This window comes from Theobroma cacao, chromosome 1 (genome assembly GCF_053813885.1).
Source record: "Theobroma cacao isolate CCN51 chromosome 1, ASM5381388v1, whole genome shotgun sequence".
Taxonomy (NCBI): domain Eukaryota; kingdom Viridiplantae; phylum Streptophyta; class Magnoliopsida; order Malvales; family Malvaceae; genus Theobroma; species Theobroma cacao.
Window position 1 is genome coordinate 10,275,824 of NC_142639.1, and position 26,072 is coordinate 10,301,895.

At 33.0% G+C, this 26,072-nt stretch overlaps 2 protein-coding genes across 3 annotated transcripts; both read left to right on the forward strand.

Annotated features, from left to right (window-relative positions):
* The first annotated feature begins 9,839 nt into the window (after positions 1-9,839).
* On the forward strand, positions 9,840-22,484 carry LOC18612206 (DExH-box ATP-dependent RNA helicase DExH6-like). Of its 2 annotated transcripts, none has more exons than XM_007048869.3 (14): positions 9,840-10,103; positions 10,678-10,768; positions 10,957-11,269; positions 11,411-11,485; positions 11,724-11,768; positions 15,101-15,191; positions 15,315-15,373; positions 15,840-15,971; positions 17,554-17,606; positions 18,615-18,648; positions 18,791-18,880; positions 18,959-19,960; positions 20,080-21,186; positions 21,342-22,484. In XM_007048869.3, the coding sequence occupies exons 1-14, from the start codon at positions 10,019-10,021 to the stop codon at positions 21,786-21,788; spliced, it is 3,624 nt and encodes a 1,207-aa protein (XP_007048931.3). In that variant the 5' UTR covers positions 9,840-10,018; the 3' UTR covers positions 21,789-22,484. The 2 variants fall into 2 exon arrangements, with proteins under 2 accessions (XP_007048931.3, XP_088662371.1); XM_088806245.1 differs by having other exon boundaries at positions 18,833-18,880.
* A 61-nt stretch (positions 22,485-22,545) lies between these two features.
* Positions 22,546-23,192, forward strand: LOC18612207 (uncharacterized). Its single transcript, XM_007048872.3, has one exon. The coding sequence runs from the start codon at positions 22,546-22,548 to the stop codon at positions 23,143-23,145; it is 600 nt and encodes a 199-aa protein (XP_007048934.3). The 3' UTR covers positions 23,146-23,192.
* The last annotated feature ends 2,880 nt before the right edge of the window (positions 23,193-26,072 follow it).

A 26,072-nucleotide genomic window follows, 5' to 3' on the forward strand; every position in this document is an offset into this window, starting at 1 on the left:
GCTTTTGGTCCATGTGATAAATCTCGATTTTTAGATGAGGATGAGTTTTATGCTGCTGAGTTATATGTTTTAATGAATTATGAAAAAATGCTCCCATATATAAAGTAAGTACCATTACTTTTTTAACTTGTTAATACCCTATAATAAGATTGAAGTTAATCATGTAGTAGTGGATATTATGATAGGATATTTGATGAAATTGTGAAAGGAGATGTTGTGAAAATTTCGGAAGAGGAATTGGAGAAAGTACGTGATGCGAGATTCGTTAAATGGTTTAAAAATTATGTAAGTTTCTTTAACATACAAGTGAACTTTTAATTAATCATTGACGAATAAAGTATGTAATTTATTATTTTATTCTCTTGTATCTCATGTTCGTAGGTTGCAAAGTATGGAGAGGAAATAGACCAACGTATAATTAAAATTTCTTATGGTCCCGGATGTATGATAAGGTGTTACAGTGGATATTTTGTAAATGATTTCAAGTTTCACACCTTAGATTACGGCTAAAATTGTAAGATAATGAATAGTGAGGTTTGCATAAAAGGGAGTTTTTACAATGATCATGAGCGTGACTTTTATGACATCTTAATGGATATGATCAAGTTGGAGTATTTTGGTATAGGAAATAGAGTTGTTCTGTTCAAGTGTCATTGGTTTGATACTGAAAAAGGAATAAAAGTAGATCGATTGCATGGTCTTCTTGATGTGAATTACAACTCAATACTGGCCAGTAATGAACCATTTGTTTTAACTGCCCAAGTTCACCAAGTTTATTATAGTAGTTATCCATCAAGAAGAAGAGATCAACGTGATTGGTGGGCAGTATTTAAAACAAAAGCTAGGAGTAGATTTCAAATTCCTATTAGTGATGATAGAGAAAATGAAAGTAATTTGAATGAAGGAGTATACCAAGAAGATGTGTCCAATTCAATTACTAGTACTTAATCAAAAGAAGTTGATTTAACAGAGTTAGCGAGTGGTGATTATGAAGAGGTTAATATATCGATTAAGGATGAAGAAGATGATATCGATAAAGATGAAGATGAAGATGATGACATGGAAGGAGAAGATAATGAAGATGATGATGAAGAGGAAGATGAATATGAAGATGAAGATGATGTGGAGCACGACGATTGTGAAACTTATAATGATGATAGTGATAATAATGCAGAACATGAGTTTGATTATTCAGAAAGTGAATGATGACGGTAGGCACGTACGATATTGGTTTCATATTTTCTTTTTACGATATTGTTTAACTTTAATTTTATAATATTAAAGTATTTTGACATGATGTAAAATTATAACGTTTGAGTTAAAATCAATATATAAATGTTGAAATTAGTTAATATATGATTGCTGCTTTGCTTCTAATAATTAAGAATTATATGTGTCATTGATGTGAATTGATGTTTTTTATTCTGTTATAATAATAATAATCATATTAATAATAATTGATAATGGGATTTTAATAATACAATATTGCAGGAACGATGGTTAAAGGGAAGCAATCAAAATCGAGACCTAGGTCTTCATATGCATCGGCAAGTATGGTTGTGCCTACAAGTTCCCAAACGTGTGATGATATATCCATTCCACAGCAGGTGCAGCAGGAGAATAATGATGCGCCATTTGAGACACAATCTTTGTACGATGTAAGTAGAAAATGAGACATATACACATGATATTACAAGATCCCCATCTATTGATTTAGGTGGAAATGCAAATGAGGAACCGTCGAGATTAAGAGGTAAGGGACTTAGTGTAAGATTACAGACTTTTGTAGATCCATCAGACAGATTGCGTATAACTCCTATTGGGGATAGGTATGTTATCTTGTTAAACTTGTTATATTTTTCAACGAAATTTTAAATTTTTTTAATTTTAATATATACAATTATTTGAAATATTTTACAAGCACTTTTTTCGAGAGAGGGGTCACATCTACAATAACAAGGATCATCAAAAATCACTTTCATGGTCCATGGTCGACATGGAGGAAAGTCCCTAATGATGATATCAAAGACTTAATGTTTTGAAAATTTCAGGTACTATGTTTGTTATTTATTTATTAAGCATTTTCTTTTCCATTATTTTGTATAACTTTGTTAAATTATTGTATTATATTATGTTGTAGGAAAAATGTGTTTGGTCTGCACAGAAAGATGTTTTAGTTCGACGCATATGGGAAAAAAAAATTTTCGATCGATTAAGAGACATGCTTTCAGAAGAAAGGCATAAAGCAATGATTGAAGCCAAAACTAACAACATTACAGAATGCAGAGGCATGTTGAGGGAATGGATCACAAATGAAATATGGGACACCCTGATCGATACAGTATGGGGTACAGAAGAGTGGCAAAACAAATCGCGAAAAGCAAGGTAAAATCGTTTAATGCCAAAAGAAGGAAGCATTCCAAAGCACACTAGTGGTTCAGTTCCATTTGTGGTTCATGCAAAAAGGATGGTATGAATTAATGTTACTCAGAATTAATATGTATGTTTTCCCGTGAATTTCATTTAAATTGTAAGTTTAGTAGTTGGATTTCGGTTTTGCTTTACATGTTATATATATATATCGATTATGATTGACTAAATATAATTGTTAATAAATTCAGGCAATTGAGCTAAAACGAGATGTTACCTTCTTGGAAGTGTTCAACCGTACTCATAAGCGCTCAGGGGGTCATGGTGAATTTATTGATAACAAGTCCAAGTCTACGAATGTAAGTAAAAATTCATTAATTTTTACTATTTCTTCTAAGTTGATGTTCTACTTCAATATTAATCATTAATTATGGTTTTTATGTAGGAAATGTATAATTCTGTACTATCGTAGAAGTATGGCGATGAGTCATCTTCTCAGCCAGAATTTGATCCACATGCTTGGACTGAAGTAATTGGAGGGAAGGAGACTACACGCACTCACGTGTATGGGTTTGGCACTCGTGTCCCTGCTACAGCTTTACTTAATGGAACACAATCCAATGTAGCAACATCTGAGTCTGCGTGTGGCCCTATGAACTCAAACTTTAACAGTCCCGCAAATGCATTGGAAGAAAAAGTGAAAAATCTTGCACAAAACTTGAATAAGATACGTAAGGAAATACGTGGGGAAATACGTGAAGAAATGAGAAATGTGATGGCGGAAGGCATGAGTGAATTTATGGCACATATGGAAACCATGTTCATGAGTAATACGCGTTCAACCCTTCACGATGCGAGACTTTCAAGACTTGACAAGTAAGAAAAAAAATTCCCTCACATGATGTATAATTTTCAGTGCAAACACTTGGATACTTTTTAATTTAGTTATATTTAATATTCATATGTATCAAACTAATTTATATATTGTGTGTTAAGGATAATTTCTAATTAGATGTTAGGACTTAAATCTCAATTTTGTAATGTGTTTTTCTTTTATATATTTTACAGTTCGAATGCGAAATTAAATTTAGTATCGGAATGAAAACTGATAATTTTTTTTGAAAATTTATTATAAAAATAATAGGTCAAAATATTTTCAACGGAAATTTCCGTTGGAAAAATTATTTCCGTTGGAAATGCCAAAATGTTTTTCCGTTGGAAATAATTTTTCCAACGAAAAAAATTCCAACAGATTTTTCCGTTGGAAATAGGCTTTCCAACGGAATTGTTCCAACTGGTTTTTCCATTGGAAATAGGTTTTCCAACGGAAATTTTCAATGGAATTATTTTTCAACGGAATTTTCGTTGGAAATTTCCAATGAATTTCTAAAAAAAACTGGCAAAATTGGAAATTTTCAACGAAAAGTATTACTTACAAGGCTTGTACCGACGAAATTTTCAACGAACTTTTCCGTTGAAAATAAACATTTTCAATAGAAAAATGGCTATTTCCAACAAAAAATTCTGTTGGAAATAGTCAAATTTTTTATAGTGAACTATATTTGATATGAATCCCCACAAAAGCCGAGGATTCGATGGATTTCTGGTAGGGTTTTATCAACAATGTTGGGATACTATAGGACCAGATATCACACAGTTTGCGCAAGAGATATTTCTTTTTGGCTCTTTTCCAATCGCATTAAATCATACCTTGATCACATTGATACCTAAGGTGGAGCACCCAAAGCAAATTATGCAACTCAGGCTGATCAATTTATGTTTGATACCTTTGAAAATTAATAGTAAAATCCTTATGGACCGTTTAAGACCTTTACGTGATAATATGATAACCAACACTTAATCCTCCTCCATCTCGGGTAAACAAACCATTGATAACATTATCATGGTACGGGAGGTCATACACATTATGAGAAAACTAAAGAAAAGAGATGGTGTTTTAGCAATAAAGATTGATTTAGAGAAGGCACATGATTAAGTGAAATGGTGTTTTTTGCAGAAGTTTCTGAATGAGATTGGTCTTCCAGACTCATGGCTTAAACTAATAATGTTTACAATACAATCTCCAACTTTTTCCATTATTTGGAATGGACAAACCACAGAAACATTCTCTTCTACCAAAGGTATATGACAAGGTGATCCATTGTCACCTTATCTCTTTTTGTTTTATATTGAGAAACTTTCTCACTTAATTGAGCAGGAAGTCAGATTTGGAAGATGGAAACCTTTGTATTTAACTAAGAGTGGGTCTGCTTTATCACAGGTGTGCTTTGTGGATGATCTAATGCTCTTTAGGACTGTAACATAGAATCAGGTTAAGACCATGATGCGGACCCTTGATCTTTTCTGTTTGGCTTCTGGGTGGAAAGTTAGTCTAAACAAATCAAGAATGTTCATTTCGTCTAATATAAGTCCTTCATATGTGAAACAACTAAGCAATATTGCTAAAATCCCTTTGGCTAAGGATTTTGGAAAATACTTAAGCACCCCGATGTTACATAGATGAATCACTAGAGATACTTACTCTGTCGTAGTGAATAAAGTGAAGAATTGCCTGGAAAAGTAGGGCAATAAACATCTCTCCATGGCTGTTCGAAATGTTGTGCAGTCTGTTACAAGTGCCATGGCGTCTCATTTAATGCAAACATCTTTCTTTCCAGAATATCTTGTTCAAGAACTTGATCAACTAAATAGAAATTTTGTATGGGGGCACACGCGGGGAACTGAAAAGGTCTATACTAGGAAACAATCTGTTTACCTAAGGATCAAGGTGGCTTGCATATTCAACAAATTAGAAAATTGAATTTAGCTTTATTAGCAAAATTAAGTTGGAATATGTGGCGAGATAAAGATTGTTTTTGGGTTGAGTTGATGAAAAAGAAATACTTAAAGCACCAGGATTTTTTTTCAGTAAGTGCAAAATCAATGGACTCTCATACTTGGCAAAACATTTTAAAAAGCAGGGATGTTCTCTCGAAAGGCATCGAGGTGAATATAAACAATGGGCACAGTACTAGTTTTTGGTTTGATGTATGGCTTGACTCAAGTCGCTTAGTTAATCTAGCAACTAGATCATTGTCAAAGGTCGAGATATCCCTCCTAGTGGCAAGCTATTGTGATGATACTGGGAATTGGGATTTTGACTTCTTATCCTAAGTTCTACCTCTTCAGACGGTATTATAGATTTTATCTGTTCAGATTTGACCCACTAAGTGATAAGGAAGATGTGGGTTATTGGTGGATTACAACTAATTGTTTGTTTTTGATGAAGACTGCATATGCAATCTAGCTCCAAAGTAATACTAGCAACTATGATTTCTAGACTAAAATCTGGAAAATCTCAAGTTCAAGAAAGGTTGAACTTTTTGTGTGGCGGGTTCTCCATGAGTCTTTACCAACTTTATCTTGGTTTTGCTTTAGAAATATGGGTTCTTCTTTAGCTCTTGAAACAATTTTGCATGTATTACGAGATTGTGATGCTTTCAAGTCTTTATGGCAACAAGTTAATCCAGAGTGGATTAGGGCTGGCATTCCTTGAGGGATTCTCTTTGCCCATACAATATGGCTTATATGGTATTGGAGAAATCATCTAGTATTTAATAAGTCTTTTACTGGTCCCACGAATCCATGGCTGCAGATTTGGACCAAGACAAAGCAAGCTTGGGATGTCATGTGCATTGAACACTGAAGAACGAGACAGAAGCTCGCAGTAAGCTGGTGGAGACCAAATCCTAATTTGGTTAAATGGAACATGGATGGCAATGCTAAGTGATAGTTGGGTTTAGCCGCAACAGGAGACTTGATTCGTGATGATAATGGGAATCGACTAACTGGTTTTATATTTAAACTTGGCATATTTTTCTTTTTTACAGCCAATTTTATGGGTAATTTATCAAGGCTTACTATTGTGTTAGAACAAGGGATATAGAAGATTACAAGTTGAGTTAGATTCCTTACTTGCTATCCAAAAAATTTCTCATACGGATGTTGATCAACACTTGGATCCAAATGGCCACTTGATAAGAAAAATCAAAGAGTTATTTTTGAGAGACTAAGAGTGCTTTATTTCTCATGTTTATCGTGAAGTCAATTAGTGTGCCGATAAAATAACAATATACTATGAAAACCTTAGTTTAGGTTTGCATATATTTATGTCCCCTCCACCTAGGATTTCACCTTATATTCTGGTAAATGCTTTAGGAGTAGCTTGGACTAGATTCATGTAATGTTTTGTTTTCCTTCTATATATAAAAAAATAATGGAAAAAATACACAAAACAAGTCCAACACATCATGAGGCGCCATCATCACCTCTCATAACCTCACGTAGATCGAAAGTGTCTGCTTGTTGTGGTGGAGAAAACAAAATACCTTCCATCACTTGCATCATCAGCTTTATGAAGCTCTTCACAATCTTCATGATCTCACTGTTTTCCTTTATTTGCTCACGCATCTCAAGATCATTCTCATTATTCTTGTTCAATAATAATAATAATAACTAGTAATTAAGGGAAATATACGTAAGAAGGAAATCAAAATTTATTAGTTAAGGTTAAAAATAAGATAATGCATGATTAACTAGTGTTATTTTGTGAACAAGCGTCGTGAGGTGCTAATACCTTCTCGTGAGTAATTGTATTCCTAAATCATAAAACTATTTCATAAATTAAAATTTATTTTTTAATGAACTTAAGTTAAGTTCATTAACGAAAATATATTCAAATAAGTGATCAATCACATTTAGATAAAAAAAATTGATAACGAGCTTTTTTCACATCAAGCGATTGGATTTTTCAACCTGTGTATTGCACCAATGAGTTTTAAAGAAAGTAAAAGTGATACTTGAATTTAAAAAGACTGTTGGAAAAAAAAAGCGTGCAATCACATCACAGGTGCAATATAAATTTAAAACTTTTCCATTAGGTAGAGATAAATTTTGGTGATTTAACATAGACAAACCCTAATCAAAAGAATAAGATCATTATATCTTTTACCCTTAGAGTTGTAATCACAAGGTGTTCAAGCACAATTTCAATCTTCAACATCAAGCTCGAGTTACACCAAATCACAAACTATCTATTTGTACAGTCTTCAATGGTGATCCATACGAATGACAATTACGAATAACTTTAAAAGATATTGGATTTGCTTATAGTTGTAGAGTCAAATGCTATTTAAAAGAGAGACAATCAGAGCTTTATTTTCACAAGGAGAAGTTGAAACGCAACCAACACTAATGGGGAATATCAATTGGTAGCAATAGGATAACTTTTCTAGGTTAGATGCAATATCTCGACTTTCTTCTTCTTTGTCAATCCACTAGGTTATAATTCAAAGAATGACAAATCTTCTTCGTGAGATGCAGTATGATGAGTCACCACTCAAGGGAAGAAATGAAGGTTGAAGCAATAGAGTATGGGAAGTCAATCTTAAGTCCCGTTTGGTATTGAGGAAGTTAAAGCACTTTACAAGAATTTTAATTGGATGTAATCACTTTATTATGTTTGGTGTGACGCTTTTACAATGTAATGACATTGCAAGACCAAAAGGGAATGTGATTCCCTTTGGGTTGGAGGGAAAGTGACTTTCCCATGGAGGAGGAAAAGTTAAGAGAATTGGTTTGATAAATATACCCTTTCAAGTTAAATATTTAGTAAAAATAAATATTTAATAAATTTATGTATTTTAATATTTAAATAATTAATATTAAAATATTATGTTATTTTTATCATATTATTGTTTGTTATTTTAAAGATAAATTTGAAAAATTAAAATTTTATATTAAAAAATATAAATTTATTCAATTTTATATTTTCATACATAAAGATAATTTAGTACATTTACACTAAATTCCAATAAAATGCTTTCAAACCAAACTTTACAATGTAATCCTTCTAGCAATCACATTCTCCATAATTATCATTTTCTCATGTTATACCAAACGCTGTAAAGTTATCTTCTAGTAATTACATTTCTAACAATTACATACTCAGTAATCACATTCCCAACAATAACATTTTCAGCAATGTACTAAATGCAATCTTATATGGAAGAAAGAAGTCGATTCACTGAGTTTGATGCTTTCTTGGTGATTTCCTCACAAGCGTCTGACATCACATTTGGTTCACATAATGGAATAAAATAAGAATAAAATAGTTATTTCATAAAAATAGAATAAAATAATAATAATTATTATATAGTTTAATTCATGTAATGAAATTGTTATTCAAACATATTTCAATTTTTGTTTAGTAAAAGTAACTTTGGAATAACAAATGAATAAGTGCTAAAAGAAACAAAATACCCTTTATTGTAATTTTTGGTTTTAATATGAAATATTAATATTTTGATTATTTATTTAAAAATATTGATAATTTTTACTTTTTATTTTATACTATCTTTTCTCTATTTTTATTTTTGAAAATATCAAAATATTAAAAATTTATAATTTATTTAAAGTATTAATAATTTATAATGAAAATATTGATAATTTTTAATAATAGTTTATTAATAATTTATAATTAATTTTTTAATAATTTATCTCTATAATTTTGTGATATAATTGAAATATTAATTTGTTTTTGATAATTTATATAAAGTATTAATAGTTTATAATTAAAACATTAAGAATTCATTATAAATTTTTAATAATTTAAAATAAAACGTTAATAATTTGTTAACATATTTTAGTATTTTCTAGTAATTTATTAATAATTTAATTATAACTTTTAATAATTTTTAAAAGATTAATAATTTATATATAATATTTTAATTTATAATTAAAATATTAATAATATTGATAATTTATAATTTTTCCTTTTTTAAAATAGTTATTTTACAAAATGGTTAAGGAAATTTTTGTTCAAAAAGTTTTTAACTTATTTTGACACATGCAAAATAACTAAAGTTGTTTTTATACTAAGTACAAGTATTTTTATATTTCGACTTATAATATCGATTGTCCACTTTGCAAGTGAAAAATATAATGATGTGTTGGTCTCTATAGTTATAAATATCTATTTTTTTTAATAAAACATTAATTAGAAACAATTTAAGAATAATATTTTAATACAATAACAATGATATAATTATAAATTTTCATAATTTCTTTTTGCAAAACATATGATAGTTCATAAACTTATTTATTTCGTGTAACCAGCATTTTCAAGCCGTACGAAAATAAAAGAATATTTTTTATTAAGTGTAAATGCTTAAAATGCAAAATCTATCTCAATTGGCTTGTAGAAAGAAGTGATCTTAAATGAAGATGTAGAAATTGGAGAAGAAGAAGAGGAAGAAAGGTGGAAAAGGAAGGACAAAAAATAAAATTGAAAGAATTGAAAATGAAAATAATAATAATAATAATTTTAAATCTGATGTCATATTTATTATTTAAAAATAAAATAGTTTCAAGATGTAGAGGATGTTTAAAAATGCAAGAAAGTGGGAAGGCATATTCCTTTGTTAGGGCATAAAGAGCAAAAACTCTTTAAAAGAAACCGCCTCTCCTTGCAAGAGTTTCACTTGCTTTCTTTCTTCTTCTTCTGGTATCTCTTTGCTCTCTGCGTCTGTTTTTCGCGATTAACTAAATAAAACGGGGCAAAGAAAAAGAAAAACAAAGACGGCGAAAGATGGGAAAGAAGAAAAGCGTCGCTGAATCCACGAGGATCCAATTGGCCCAAACACTTGAGAAGTTTCGTGAATCGAAAGATGAAGGTTTTGGTCTGACTCTCTCTCATATTTCGATTTTTTGAGATAAAGTGCATGAGAAAGAGTGAGACTTTATAGCTTTTTTTCCTTTTTTTTTTTTTTTGTATTGAGTGTCTTAAAACTATGGTTTTTTGAATTCTTTTTGGTTATTTTTAAGGTATAAGATTGATTAATAATTTCTTTGGAATGCGTTCTTCAAAATTACAACACTTTGTTAGCTGCTTCTGAAATGAATGTGTGCCAGTATTTGTGGCAATTGAAGAGATGGAAGATTTTTAGGGTTTGGAAATGTTGGAACTTAATGCTAGTAGCCTAAATTTTGGTTTCTGAATGCCAAGAATTGAAGAAAGTTATGTCTTGTTTGCTTGTAAGGATCTTTACATTGAACACAATGGTTTGCCTTTTTTTAATGATTATTTAGGTGATTAGTACTCCTTAATGTTGAATGGATAGAAAGATATTGAAGAATGCTATTTGCTTCTTATGCAACAAACCTTCTTGTAAAGTTGCATAGCCCGTAGTATCTTTTTGGGGTTAATTTTTTTCATTAATTTATCAATTTTTGGATGCTTTTTTGTAGTGTATACCTTTGATTCCACCCTTTCAAACAAAGAACGAGCACTCGTGCACAGGGCATGCCGGAAAATGGGTATGAAATCCAAAAGTTCTGGGTAAGTGTTAATTGCTAGTTTCATCTATGACTAATATTGCTAACATTACAGTTAACAATGTTACTAGTTTTATCTATTCCTGCTTTGTGTGGAATGAAAGCTTGCTGCTTTTTTTGTCTTGAATGTGCTTTAGTAATTTAATTTTCCAATATGGGTTTGTAAGAGTCTGAATATTTCCTTTTTTTCAGGCGTGGGAGCCAGAGACGTATCTCTGTCTACAAAATTAGAGGGAAAGTCGACAATATGAAAGGGATGGAGAGTCTCACGAATATGACATTTTCAGGGGGGGCACAAGTGGTTTTGCAGGACTTATTTACACATTATCCACCTGATGATGGAGAGCTTGGAGAGAAAATAGTTGGAAAATATAGTGGAAAAACTGCTAAAGTACGAAAGAAGAAAGATGATATTTTCTCCAAGCCATTGATGAGTGACACTGAGATTGCAGAGAAGGTTAAAACACTTGCATCTACGATAGAGAAGGATCCTAATTTGAGACAGGTTCTTCCTTACAAGCTGACTTAGAAAATTTGGCTGTGTGCTGTTTACTTTTACTCTGTTGTGCAGCAAGGGAAGATTTTGTACTTTCTGTAAATTACTTTGTGACTTGTGAGTAAAACTTTTCTGACATCATGCATGCAGATTAATGAAGAGATGTCGAAGCTGCCAATTGCTTCATTTAGGGATGTGATTACGTCCACAGTAGAATCTCATCAGGTCACTTTTTTTCCTTTTATGTATTTGTTTTTAAGATGTATCTCCTTGGTATGCAGATTTCAGAATGTAGTAGAAGTACAAAGTTTTTCCTTTTAGTATTTCTCCGATTAATTTCTATCTTTGTCTCAATGCATGTGATTTGTTATTTTCCCAATGAGAAATCATATTTTCCAACTAGAGCTGGATGATTGGAATGTCATATTGTTATACTTATAGTTTCTTCTAAATTCCAATATAGGTTGTGCTCATTTCTGGTGAGACTGGATGTGGAAAGACCACACAGGTAACCAATTCTTTGCTCTGTCTTCTTTATGGTATATATAATATAACGTGTTCAATTATCTGTTTTAAAAAATACTCCTTTCTGTCTTTTTTGTTTTTTGATCAGTCTGCACAGACAGAATAACAATATTCCACATGATGAATATAAAGCTGGGATAGATGCTAATTTATACATTTTGTGCTATGTTACTTCGAGGATTATTACTAGAAAGTTGGAAGCAGGGATTAGTGAAGGCTTTTCTTTATTTGTCTCCTATTGTTCACATGTTAATGCTTATGATGACGCCTTGTTTTAGAGTTGAGCGTCAAACTATAAGCTTTTTGTCTATGCCTTGTTTTGGAGTTGACTGTCAAACTCTAAGCATTTTGTCTATGGGGACAATCAATCAAATGACAATAGAGTTCATGAATATCAATATGAATGAAATTTTGCTTAAAGATAATAAACTAAAACTTACTATATAAATCTAAAAGAAAGCATATACAATATTTTAAAAAACTTATTTATATATTATAAATCTATATAATTAAATAAAGCCAGAAGTAAGGTATGATGCTCATTCTCTTAAAGAAAATAACATCAATAACCAGTTCCTTTTATAGAAGTACTAACTACCTCAAAGTTATATAGTATGTGATTCAAATTATACTGTGGTACTATGCTACTCTATCTGCCTTTCTTCTCTTTATTCTCTAATTCTCGCCCCCTTTTTTTTTTTTGACTGAGCCATTTTGAAGTAATTGTCTCTTAAAGCTTTGAGTAATAGACATACAGCAATGATTCCATTCGAGGGATCTGTCACTTGTAGCAAGTTGGTATCCTCATATTGAAAATGGGTCCTTTTTGCACTTTTATTTGTGATAATTTAGGTATATAAGAATTTCAAAGCCTCAGTTGACTATCTTTCACTTTTTTTTTTTTTTTTTTGTGATTCTATATTACTTTTTTGGATTCATCTGGTGAGAAGTAAGACAGCATGGTGGAGGTTTTTTGTTTCCTGGGGTGCACAGGAGTTATTTTTACTTATTGGCTTTTGGGCGTCTCATGTTGACTATTATTTATATCCTTTGTTCTTTTTTTTTTTTTTGGTTTTACACTTTCCTTTATCTGGCCATTCATCACACCTCCTTTTGGTTTATTTAGGAATCTATTCTTTATCCTAAATAGAGGAAAGGAAAGAGGAATGTGACTTCATATCTAGTAGAACTTTTCACTTTGTCTACAAATTAAATCTTAAGAAGCTTCCTAAAAACTGGATCACTTGTGGGATCTAATATTTGGCTGGTCCAATGGTCAGTTCAGTTTACTAAATTTATGGTTAGATCTGCCATTACTTGATCATTATAGCATACATTATTTAAAATATGAGCATATTACTACTCACAAATTGAAAAGGTAATTAGTAATTTTCGCTGTCTTTGTTCTTGTCCCATGTTTGGTTAATCACTCTGCAACAGCGCCCAATTCTGTTGCAACTTGCACCTGTGGTTAACCAACTACTATGCTTTACTAATTGCATATGTTATGACTGCTTTTGACAGCTGCAATTCTCCTTCAACTATATTAGCAGCATATAAGCAAGTGAAATGAGTCCTATTTAACGGGTTCTATTGATAACCAACATGATGAAACTCTCAACCATGAATTTTAAGCAAAGATAAATATGTGTTTTAAAAAAAGATGCAGAAGTTAGATTTTTAGGTGTGGGTAGAGTACCAGAGCTTCTCCAATTTCATCACTGGAAGGGTTCCCCTAGCTTGGTAATAAGAGCCGTAAAGTAGGAGCAAAGCAGGCACCAGAAGCTAAACATACGGCCCAAATTACATTATTGGTTTTTATTGCTTAAAATTTACTTACCTTACAACTATAGAGATAAAAACTAATTATTTTAGCTTCTCTTGGATGGTATTCTAGTGGGACATGCTTTATTGAAAGCACATTCGAGTATCTCAGCGAAAATCATCAGAACTATTAGGAAGGACTTCTAGCCTTGGGTGGGCCTTTGGATGCTGCACCAAAATGCTACATTAGTTTTGGGAATAAGAGGCTGTGTGAGAATGCCATGTTTTCTACCTGTGACTGTGAGGTAAACTAATAAAGGATTTAGAATGACAGAAATTTGGAAGCCAAAGTGCTGGGATCTTGTCAGCACGCTAACCTTTTCTCAGCTTACTTGGATAATGTTGGTTTTCCTACTGAGGTTTCTCAGTTGGTGCTCAGACCTGTGACTTGCATGTGAAGTTTTTCCTACTGGCTTATTCTTTGATTTTCTCTCAGTTTGTCTCTATCAGCTTGCAAACTCATAGCATTAGTTATACTCTTGCACAGCTTGATTTCTATCTTGAAATTACAGTAGTTTACAAACATCTCAGTTGCTACTTTTGAGTTTTTGAGATTTTGTCTAATATGAGGAAAGGAGTCGTAGGATGTTTATGCTAAACTAATAGACTGCTTTCGAAGGAGTAGCATAGTATTAAATCATGAACTTTTTGGAATATTAGGATCGTAATTCTGGATTTTCACAATGAGCTTCCACCACCTATGTTGGTCAAACTTGTCAAAAATTGAGAAGTATTGGTGTTGACATGACACAATTCTGGACATGATCCGGGATTTGTGTCTGACACAGCATAAAACTTTCAGACTTGTCTTAATCGCATGACCAGAACCCACTGCCAGCAAGAGATTTCTAGATTGGTGCTACCATCACAGGTAAGGAGAGAGAGGTGAGAAAATATTGGGAAGATTATGGAGAGAGAAAACGAATCAATGAGTAAAGAAAAAGAAAAGAGAAAGTGAAACAGAGATGAAATAAAGAAGGATGAATGTGGCTGATCGATCCACTTGTCTTTGCTGCATAGATGTAGAAGGAAAGACCCATTTTGCTATGTTATGAGGGAAGAGGAGAACAGAAATTAGATGACTTTACATTAACCATATGCACAACCATGGAATTTTGGACTTCCCCTACAAATTAAGCTGATTTTAAGCATATGCATGAGAACAGATCAATATATTCACCATCACTTACAATCATCATGTTAATTGAAATCACCTCTTACAATCAAACAAATAATTCATTTAACTAAATGTGTATATTATACTTAAGAATAATTGAGTCCCTGCAACTGTATCCTTCACTTGAATTGTTTTTTGCTGTATCCTTGTGTCTTATGTTCAAGGCCATTGATGAGTCAGACATCTAGACAAATACGTGCACCTGACACCTGTACTAAGTCTGAGCAACTGAGTCCACTTATCCATGAAAAACATAATGTCAGATTCTTTTGTTTTTGGGTTTGTGACTTATATTTGCAGTACATGTGGTCCAGGTCCCGCAATATCTATTGGACTATATGTGGGGAAAAGGCAAGGCTTGTAAAGTAGTGTGTACTCAGCCTCGGCGTATATCAGCTACATCAGGTGCAGATATCTTTGACCTGTAATTTCCTTGTTCTACCATTTTTCCTGATTTTTTTTGCTTCCTTTAATCTTCTGCTTCTATGGTGTGCAAACTCTTATATTCTTGATGTTTTCTTTATCTAGTGTCTGAGAGAATCTCTAATGAAAGAGGAGAAAATGTTGGGAATGATGTTGGATACAAGGTACTGTTACTAAACCTTTTTGAATATGCAAGCATAATGTGAATCATACTTGTTAAAATTATGGCAGAAATTACTGCTTGCTTCTCTCTGCCTTTTAACTGCATGAAAATGGTAAAATCAGAGGTGCAGAGGTACTCTTAGCAGAAAGCATTGAACCATCATTGTACCATTTGTTCAAACGTTGGAGTTGTTCTTTAAGAACTTAAGGAATTGGAACCAAATTAAATGTTAGTGATTTATAACATATTATTCTCTTGTTGTGGCTGCTTGCTTTTATCCTGTTTTTGAATTTATCCATAAGTTACTGTTTGCTGTAGTTTTGTCAAATATCTTGGACAATCTCTTGGTTAGGTGGAAATGCTGCATTTAGCTAATCTGAAAATGAGCCATAGATTTTTCTTGGCTTTGTATGGTACAAAATTTAAATTTTATAACACGTTGCTAATTGTTATGAGTTTTTATGAAGATTCGCTTGGAAAGGAAAGGTGGTCGGCACTCATCAATTGTCTTCTGCACGAATGGGGTATTATTGAGGGTGCTGGTTTCGAACAGTAGGTCGAAGAGAGAAGACATTTCTGACATGACTCACATTATTATGGTATTTAACTTGTTCTTGTTTTGCTTGTAAATTTTCTCAGATCTGATTGTTTCAGTTGATTACAAAGACTTGCTAACTAACTTGCCTTTTTAAAGTTGGAACATTTAGCAAAATTGTGGGGGAATCTTTTTATGTGATCTGGGCAGAAAACTATATTTCAAAATAAACTCAGGAGTCTTGGTAACCTATTCTTTACATGCTGGTTAATTTAAGTTAAATTTTAGCAAAATTGTGGGGGATTCTTTTAATATGAGCTGGGCTGAAAAATGTATTTCAACATAAACTCAGGAGTCTTTGGTAACCTATTCTTTACATGCTCGGGTTTATTACCTCTTGTCAAATTAGTATTAACAGTTTTAAAGTAGTATTGCCAGCATCCTTCACTAGAGACAGACTTATATTAGGATAGGGACAGAGGATAGTGGGGCCAACTGCCCCTACTGAATTCCTGGAAATTTCTTGGGTTTATTTATAAAAATGCCAGTAGTTTCACTAAAATCTGATTTTTATTTCCCACTCTATTTGAGAATGAAATATATTGTGTACCTTCTGGAGTATTTAATGGTACTGTGGTTCATCAATAAAAAGCTAAGGGTTATTGTGTAAAAGGCTATGTTGAAAATGAATGGAATGGGCTTTTAGTGGTTTGTCCATTTGAAGTGTGTGGTTCAATGGCATGTGCATGGGAATCTGAAGAAAGACAAGAAAAAGGGAGGCAGGTTTCAAATTTAAGTGTTTCTGTGGACAAAAATTCCCTTCTATTAATACTACAAGAAGTATTTATAGTTCTAGAAAACTGAAATTAAACATTCTTTAACAAGTCTACCTAGTTCCTCCACTCAACAAAGTTTTGATCCAATTCTAAGCACTACTATCCTTTCCTGTTGAAATTTTCTGGGGCTGAACTAGCTTCTCTCAGCTGTTGCCTTTAGTCCAATGTCGTTTCTCATTTTGTTCTCTCCCTGTTCTTAAATTTAGAGATAAAACCTTATTTTGTGTCTTTGCTGGCATGTGTACTCTTTCTTTACACCTTTTAGCTACTCCTCGGAATTTTATAGCACCATGTTGGTTGTTCTTGCTATTTTTCCTTTTCTTTTGGGTCTCAAATCTCAACCTTATATTTTTATCTCCCCCAGGGGGTGCCCAGAAGAAAAAGAAAAGATTAGTGTTTGACCTGGAGCTGGAGGACTGGAAAATGTTCTGTATTTCCTCAACTGTCAAGCTAGGATGAGTGATAGGAAAACTGATTACTATGTCAACAAAAATTTTAACATTAGGGGGATGATATAGTGGCCCTTCCATGCAAGAAAGATGTATTAGACTTGGCAATTAGTTCCTTTTTCAAGGATTGGTTCCTTCCAAAAATTTCAGAATATGTTTATCTGGTGTAGATGGGGTAATGGGGATCTCAACTAACTCAGTCTAGTGCTTGTCTTTCCTTTGAAACAAAAGTGTTTCTGATCATCTTTATTTTATTTTCAAAGCCATATATTTTTCTTTATGGTTCTCATATCTGTATGCACCTTTTTGTTTGGGTTATAATGGCTTGCAATTGTAGTTACTAATTTTCTGAATTTTCTAGGATGAAATTCATGAAAGGGACTGCTTCTGTGATTTCATGCTGGCAATTATCAGGTACATGTTCTGTGATTTAAAATTTCACTTTCTTTGCTTGCTTTAACTAGCATCAAGTTTTTCCTAATACGTGTCTTTAGTTAAGGTTGAAATTGTTAAGGATCCATGATTCGAGCGGAGTTTTTTTTTCTGAAGTAATTTGGTATGATAAATATGGCATGTAGACCAGGCAATTCTTTTTTCGTGTCGATACGATTGAGACACGAAATACGATAAGGCTAAACAGGAACATGATACGAATGACTATTCGTGTTAGCATCTGAAACATATACACGGATATGTTTAATAATTGTGTAACATGATACAGCTGACACGTTTATTAAACGTGTCAAGATTTTTTATACGACATGACATGATTAATAAACACAATTAAACAAAATACAATTTTTCCTAACACGGTTAACACATTTAACATGATTAACTCAAAGATTTACAATTAAATATAATTTTGTTATTCAAATTTGAAATCAATAATTATAAAAACAATTATAACAAAATATTGATAACATCAAATATAATAAAATTCAACATAAATAACATATATAAAATTTATTATCATATTAATAAAATCCATCGTTAAGATTAAATTGTCACTTATACATTTTTAAACACAATAATACATTTAACACGATTAATTAAACGTGTTAACCATGTCTTAACATGGTTAAGACACGAAAAACAATAAGGCTAAACCTAAACCTGTTTAACTCCGTATTTCTTGTGTCATGTTATTGTGTTGTGTCCAAAATTGTCAGGCCTAAGGGCATGGCAGTTGTATCCATTCTCTTGCTGGGCCTCACCACTAGTCACTTAGCTTCTTGTATCCAGCCACAACAGCTATGAAAAATGTAGGCGCACCCTTAGCAATATATCTTATTATCATGTCAATTATTTTTTCCCTAGACGAGTGCTACTGGTTAATTGTATCGGCATGTTGTCTTAAAAGATGGAAGATAATAGTTTAATTGCATGTTTGACATTTTAATGTTTCTCTATGTCAATATGCAGGGACATACTTCCTTCATATCCTCACCTACGGCTGGTTAGTTCTAGCCCTCATATGTTATATTTTATCTTTTGGAGGATGATTGCTCCAATTTTCTAGTTAATAAATATTCATGGTCATCATTTAAAATTTTGATTGCAATTAATTGCTTGTTCCTTTTTGTTTTATAATCCAATAGGTATTAATGAGTGCTACTCTTGATGCTGAACGCTTTTCGCAGTATTTTGGTGGTTGCCCAATTATCCATGTCCCTGGGTTTACATATCCTGTAAAATTCTATCACCAATTGTCTGCCATTTTATTTAGATTGGATCACATCATAATTTTCTGGCTATTCTTAATTCAGGTAAAAGCTTTCTATTTGGAGGATGTGCTTTCCATCTTGAAATCTGCAGACAATAATCATCTTATTTCAGCTAGTGCAAGTGTCCCAAATGAAGACCCAGAATTAACAGAAGAAGATAAGATTGCATTAGATGAAGCTATTTTGGCTTGTTCAACTGATGAGTTTGATCCCCTTCTGGAGTTGGTTTCTGTTGAAGGAGGGTCAAAGGTTCATAATTATCAGCATTCTTTGACTGGACTAACACCTTTAATGGTGTTTGCTGGAAAGGGTAGGGTGGCGGATGTTTGCATGCTCCTCTCATTTGGTGTGGACTGCCATCTAAGGTCCAAGGATGGGAAAAGAGCTTTGGAGTGGGCCGAGCAGGAAAACCAGCAGGAAGCTGCTGAAATAATAAAAAAACATATGCAAAGTCTCCTTTCCAATTCTGGGGAACAACAACAGTTACTGGATAAGTATATAGAGGCAGTTGATCCAGAAATTATTGATGTTGTTCTTATTGAGCAGTTATTAAGGAAGATATGCATCGATACAAATGAAGGAGCTATCCTTGTTTTCCTTCCTGGGTGGGAGGATATAAATAGAACCCGAGAGAAATTACTTGCCAACCCCTTTTTCAAAGATTCTTCCAGATTTATTATAATATCTCTGCACTCAATGGTTCCATCTGCAGAGCAAAAGAAGGTTTTTAAACGTCCACCCTTTGGTTGCCGCAAAATTGTCCTTTCAACCAATATTGCTGAAAGTTCCATTACGATTGATGACGTTGTCTATGTTATAGATAGTGGTCGAATGAAAGAGAAAAGCTATGATCCTTATAATAATGTATCAACTCTTCAGTCTTCTTGGGTCTCCAAAGCAAATGCCAAGCAACGAGAGGGGCGTGCAGGCCGATGTCAGCCTGGAACTTGTTATCATCTTTATTCAAAGCTTCGAGCAGCTTCTATGCCAGACTTTCAAGTTCCAGAAATTAAGAGAATGCCGATTGAGGAGCTTTGTTTGCAGGTAATCTGTTTTGCATTTTACTTATTTTAAACAAAAAAGAGAGAGGGTGGGGGGAAGGAAGGTAAGTAGGTTTAGGGTAAATGTTACAGTTTGTTGCATGATTTTGTTCCCATTGGCAGGTGAAGTTGCTTGACCCAAATTGCAAAGTAGAGAATTTCTTGCAAAAGACATTGGACCCTCCTGTTTCTGAAGCTATACGTAATGCAGTTAGTGTTCTTCAAGATATTGGGGCTTTCTCATATGATGAGGAACTGACTGAACTTGGAGAGAAGCTTGGTTATCTTCCTGTTCATCCATTGACAAGCAAGATGCTTTTCTTTGCCATATTGATGAACTGCCTTGATCCGGCTTTAACCCTAGCATGTGCCTCAGACTTCAGGGATCCATTTGTACTTCCCATGTTTCCTAACGATAAGAAGAAGGCTGCCGCTGCTAGGGAAGAGCTTGCATCATTGTATGGTGGGCAAAGTGATCAGCTGGCAGTCATAGCTGCTTTTGAGTGCTGGAAGCATGCAAAAGAAAGGGGTCAAGAAGGACGTTTTTGTTCGAAATACTTCGTCTCTTCAAGCACCATGAATATGCTGTTTGGCATGCGGAAGCAGCTCCAGGCTGAACTGATGCGGTTTGGGTTTATTCCAGATGATGTCTCAAGTTGTAGTCTGAATGCACATGATCCTGGGATACTTCACGCAGTCCTTGTGGCTGGTTTGTATCCAATGGTGGGGAGGTTGCTCCCTTTAAGACAGGGTAAACGATTTGTTGTAGAGACTGCTGGTGGCAGTAAAGTTCGGTTACACACTCACTCAATTAATTCTAAGTTATCACTTAAGCAATCCAACGATTGCCCTTTGATAATGTATGATGAAATAACCCGTGGAGATGGGGGTATGCACATTAGGAACTGTACTGTCATTGGGCCACTTCCATTGTTACTGCTTGCAACAGAGATCGCTGTGGCTCCTGCTAAAGGGAATGATGACAACGAAGATGATGATGATGACGACGACGATGATGATGGAAGTGATGATGCTGATGAGTGTGACACCGATGGAGATGAAATGTTGATGGTTAGTAAGTCAGGTGGAAATGAAGAGAAGGTCATGTCCTCTCCTGATAATTCTGTTATGGTAGTTGTTGATCGGTGGCTTTCATTCAGATCAACAGCATTTGATGTTGCTCAAATCTACTGCTTGAGAGAGCGATTATCTGCAGCAATCTTATCCAAGGTAGGTACTTCCGGTGTTTTTATGCGCATAATAGCTAAAATGCACCTCGCTCACCTTCCCTTTCTTTTGATTAATATTAAAACACATATTTAGCTTGTGCAGCCCAGAAATGTTTTATTTCTGCTTGTTCTTATATTTTGATTGACTTTTTCCAGGTTTTGCATCCACACCAAGTTCTTACTCCTGTTCTTGGGGCTTCTATATATGCAATAGCCTGCATTCTGTCTTATGATGGGCTATCAGGTATCTCAACCCGAGCAGAATCTGTGGATTCACTGACTTTGAAGGTACGTGCTACTGAGATTGACAAACCCTTGCCAGGGAGGAGAGGTTCGGGTCCAAATACAAATAGGTTACCAGTTGACAGGTCAAGTTACTGGAAAGCTGAAGTCCATGCATATGAGGCTGTAACAGATGGAACTGAGCCCTCAAGCTGCAACAAACAGGCACCAGTAATGTCAGTTGGGACGAGCCTACAGCAGGCTTCATCCCAAGGCCCCATTTCAGTTGCTTCTGGTTCAGGCGTGTCTAAATTACAGGGTCAGGGTCCCAGGGAAGAGTCTTGCAAGCGGCGACGTGGGAGCGGGAAGAGGTCGAAATAGTGATGGTGGTAAAATGTTATGTTGTAAACAAGAAGGTGAATAGGGATGAAGCTGATCGTCCTAAAGGGCTAATCAGAGTAGGAGACAGATAGTGGTGTAGGTGTGGCCCAATAGTTTTGAAGGTTGTCCATTCCATTCAACCACCCAGTGATCTTTGCTTGAGAATCGTTTTCCGAACTACATGCTAACATAAGAGTCGATAGTTACATGGACTCTAGTATTACTACTAACCAATGGCATCCAAATAGCCATTTTATATAAGTTTTCTGCATGATTAATATTTGTTCCAATTAACTTTTCCAGCAAAATTAATTGGAAAGTTAACCATTAGTCATTCTTTTATGCATTATTCAAACGGCTTCAGATTTAAAAGGGTTTTGGTACCCATCTTCTGGACCTTCTCTCATGCATGTTTTTCCAGTCTGCTTTTACTTGAGCAGCTACATACGTCTAGGTTTAACCCTTAAAAGCTTCATCGATACCATCATTATCCTCCAAGTCTCCATCTTCCTTGACTAAACTGATGTCCACCACAAATTCTATTTGGATGTACCATTGCTTGCAGGTTATTTATTCTATATCTATGTAAGTAACGGTGGTTGAAAATTTTGGGGTTGGGAGTGACCTTGTATTATGGATTTGTTCATTTGAAGCCATATCTTTATAATTGGTTACGGTTTCTTTGTTTTTGTTCTACACTGAAACCTCATCTTCGAGATTATACTTCTTTAACATTATTATCCCGTGCACAGAGAAGATGGCCAAAGAATTACAAGAGGAAAGGAAGCCATTGGTAATAGCAATGAAAGGCCATCCTGGCACTGGCAAATCCACTTTAGCCCACGCCTTAGCCTCAACTCTCCAAATCCCTCTCATCGACAAAGACGACATCCGCGACTCCACTTTTCATCTCCAGCAACAATCTTCTTCCCTCCTCAACGACCTCTCCTATGAAGCTATCTGGCGAGTTGCCTCCACTCAGCTCCGCCTCGGCCTCAGCCTCGTCATCGACTCTCCTCTCTCTCGTAGAACCCATCTCGACCGTTTGTTGAGCTTGTCAGCCTCGGCTGGAGCCCGCCTCGTGATATTGGAGTGTAAGTCGTTGGACGAGGCCAAGTGGCGGGAGAGGCTGGAAGGGAGGGAAAAGAGTTGGCACAAGCCACCCAGTTGGGAGGAGCTTGAGAAGTTGGTGAAAGGGTATAGCGGATGCACGGAGTATGATGTTGGGGATGTGCCCAAGATGGTGGTTGACACGACGGCGCCCAATGTTGGGGTGGCGGAGTTGGTTCAAAGTGTCGTGGACTTCATTGCTTCTTATTGTGGCAGATTCCCAACATGTGTCCCATGTACTTCTTAAAACTTGTATAGCATGTTTGGTTTGGGAAATGACTTATTTTCAATGAATTTTTGTTCTTTTATTTGGTTAAAAAATATCCAAGAAATAGTCATTTCATATAAATAACTATTCTTCAAAATCTTTCAAAATCAAGAAATAGTTAATATCACCTTCCCCTATGATATTAGTTATTCCATGGTTGAAGAATAAATTCAAAAATTAATAAAGATAAAAATATCTTTTACAAGTTTGAAAATTTACAACTTTATTAGTATAAAATATTATTTTTCTCTCTCTCCTCTTTCTCTCACTTGATTCTAATTTTTAATAAAATATTAATATTAAATTTTTAATAAAATATTAATATTAAATTATAAATAAAATATTAATATTAAATTATCAATTATTAATAAAATAAATTATAAATTATTCCTATTTAAAAACAAAATAAATTAAAAATAAATAAACATAATATCATTTAAATTAGATAAACAATATTAATAATTAAATAATCAATTATTAATATTTAAATAAATTACCAATTATCAACATTTAAAAAATAAAATAAAAAATTAATCATAATAAAATTTAAATTAAATAAAATATTAATATTTAAATTATCTATTATTAATATTTTAAATAAATAATCAATTATTAACTTTTAAAAATAAAATAAAATAAAATAATTGATCATCATAATATTTAAATTAAATAAAATATTAATATTTTAAAATATAAATAAATATTAATATTGAAATTATCAATTATTAATATTTTAAATAAATTATCAATTATTAATATTTTAAAAATAAAATAAAATAAAAATTAATCATAATAATATTTAAATTAAATAAATATTAATATTTAAATGATTAATTATTAATATTTTAATTAAATTCTAGATTATTAATATTTAAAAAATCTAATAAAAATAAAATATCACATAAATAATAAATGGTGTTTTTGTCTTTTTATTTTCTATTCCTTTCTTATTTCAAAATTATTGTTACCAACCAAACACTACAATAAGTCATAATAATTATTCCTGTCCTATTCCCTTTGTCATACCAAACTAAGTAATAACTATTCTATTCTATTCCCACCTCATTCTATTCCCACATAATAACTATTCTATTTCATTCCTGTTTATTCCGCCAACCAAACGTACCAGTATTACCTTGTTTTTTTTTTTTGTACACAAGAGCAAGGAAAAGGCAAAATATTTAGACTGTGATATTGCCAAGGACAATTGTTGTGGAATGTACCCTCATTTATGGAATGTCTATATTTTAAGTAGCACAAAATTTTATGTATGAGGTAATTTATTAATAAAGTAATTATTTTTATGTATATAAATATTTATTTATTTTTAATAGTAATTATATATAAATACAAGTAATATTTAAATACAAAATTGAAGTATAAATAATTCAAATTTTGTAATATAAATCTATAAATTATTCAATACTATTAGAATTACGAAAAATATTTTTAATCAAAGTAACTAATGTAATTGAAATTTTTATTTACAAATTGAATAAATCTAATTATTACTTATAATAAAAAAATATTTAAAATGACAATTTTGAAATAAGAGACTTCATTCCTTTTACAAAGTACGGAAGGGCAAAGGACAACCAATGGAGAGAGGTGGTCGTGAATAAGAACGACAGACTTGAGTGAAAACAAGAGGGTCTTCACTGTGGAAAAAAATTATTTGTCCTTTATCTCCCACTAATATATTTTTCTTATAGGTGTTTCCTGATCTTGGTTTTGCAGGTAGGCAATGGTGAAAACTTATTATTCTGGAGCGACAAATGGATTGAAAATGTGATCTTGGCTCAAGCGTTTCCAAAGATGTTCGCTTTTGTTAAAAATAAGAGCGAAAAGATTTATGAGTACGGTTCTTGGGAAATTGACTAGAAAAATGACCAATGGGAACAGATGAGCATGATCTTAAAGGAATTTTAGTTGAGCAAAAAGCTTAGGGATGAATTAATTTGGAAGGTGAAGCAGATGGAATGTACACTGCAAAATCTTTCACTAGACATGTCCTGGTTCCAACTGAAAAATATGGCAAAGTTTGGAAAGCGGTTTGGGCTGGTTTTGCTTCATGCAGAGTTGAATTTTTTGTATGGTAGCTGTTGTACGAGAAAGTCGCAATCAAAGAGAAGCTTACCAAAGGTATTCTTCTGAACAACGTTTTTGCTTTGTGTACTTTGTAATGTGGAAAAAGAGACTTGTAGTCATTTATTTGTTGAATGTGGCGAAACTTGGAAAGTTTGGATGGGCTGGTGTCATGAATGTGGTTGTGAATGGGTCTGCCCAAATAAACTGAAAACTTTTTTTAGGCTTGCAATGAATGTATATTTGGGTCGAGTGATTGTAGAATTTGAAAAATAGTTTTTTATACAATTGTTTTGCCTATTTAGAAATGCTTTGCGTAGATCTCTACATTCAACAAGTGAGTGGCCAACTGTACAGTAATAGTCACAATACCTTGTATTGTGTTAGTGCAATAAGCTCAATGTGATTAATTCAAAGAGGGAGTGAATTGGACTATTTTTATAATTTTGAAATTTTGATGATCTTTTTTCTTAATTTTGAGAAAATGGAATTTCCTTGATTCCAATCACCAATTTGAAAATAAGTAAGACAATTGATTTCCTATAAATTAAGAAAAATTGAAAACAGAAATAAAATTAAAAAGTAAGAAGGGAAGGTAAACCAACACAATAATTTTGTAGAGGTTTGGCTTCCTTGTCTACATCTTCTCCCTTAGAGTCACTAAGGAATTTAAGATCCACTATTGAAATAGAGTTTAATACAATACCTTTTGTGGATTAAGTACAATCTTTTAATACTATGCCTTTTATGGTTAAAGTACAACCATTTCACCTTTTATCTTGGTTAAGGTATAGCTACTCAATTTTTAACTTTTCAATTGG

Bases quoted from the DNA above. Each gene is read 5' to 3' on its own strand.
- LOC18612207 (XM_007048872.3), top strand. From the start codon at position 22,546: ATGGCCAAAGAATTACAAGAGGAAAGGAAGCCATTGGTAATAGCAATG.
- LOC18612206 (XM_007048869.3), top strand. From the start codon at position 10,019: ATGGGAAAGAAGAAAAGCGTCGCTGAATCCACGAGGATCCAATTGGCC. The intron at 15,374-15,839 runs GTACTGTTACTA...GTTTTTATGAAG, and splicing joins GGAATGATGTTGGATACAAG to ATTCGCTTGGAAAGGAAAGG. The intron at 21,187-21,341 runs GTAGGTACTTCC...GACTTTTTCCAG, and splicing joins CTGCAGCAATCTTATCCAAG to GTTTTGCATCCACACCAAGT.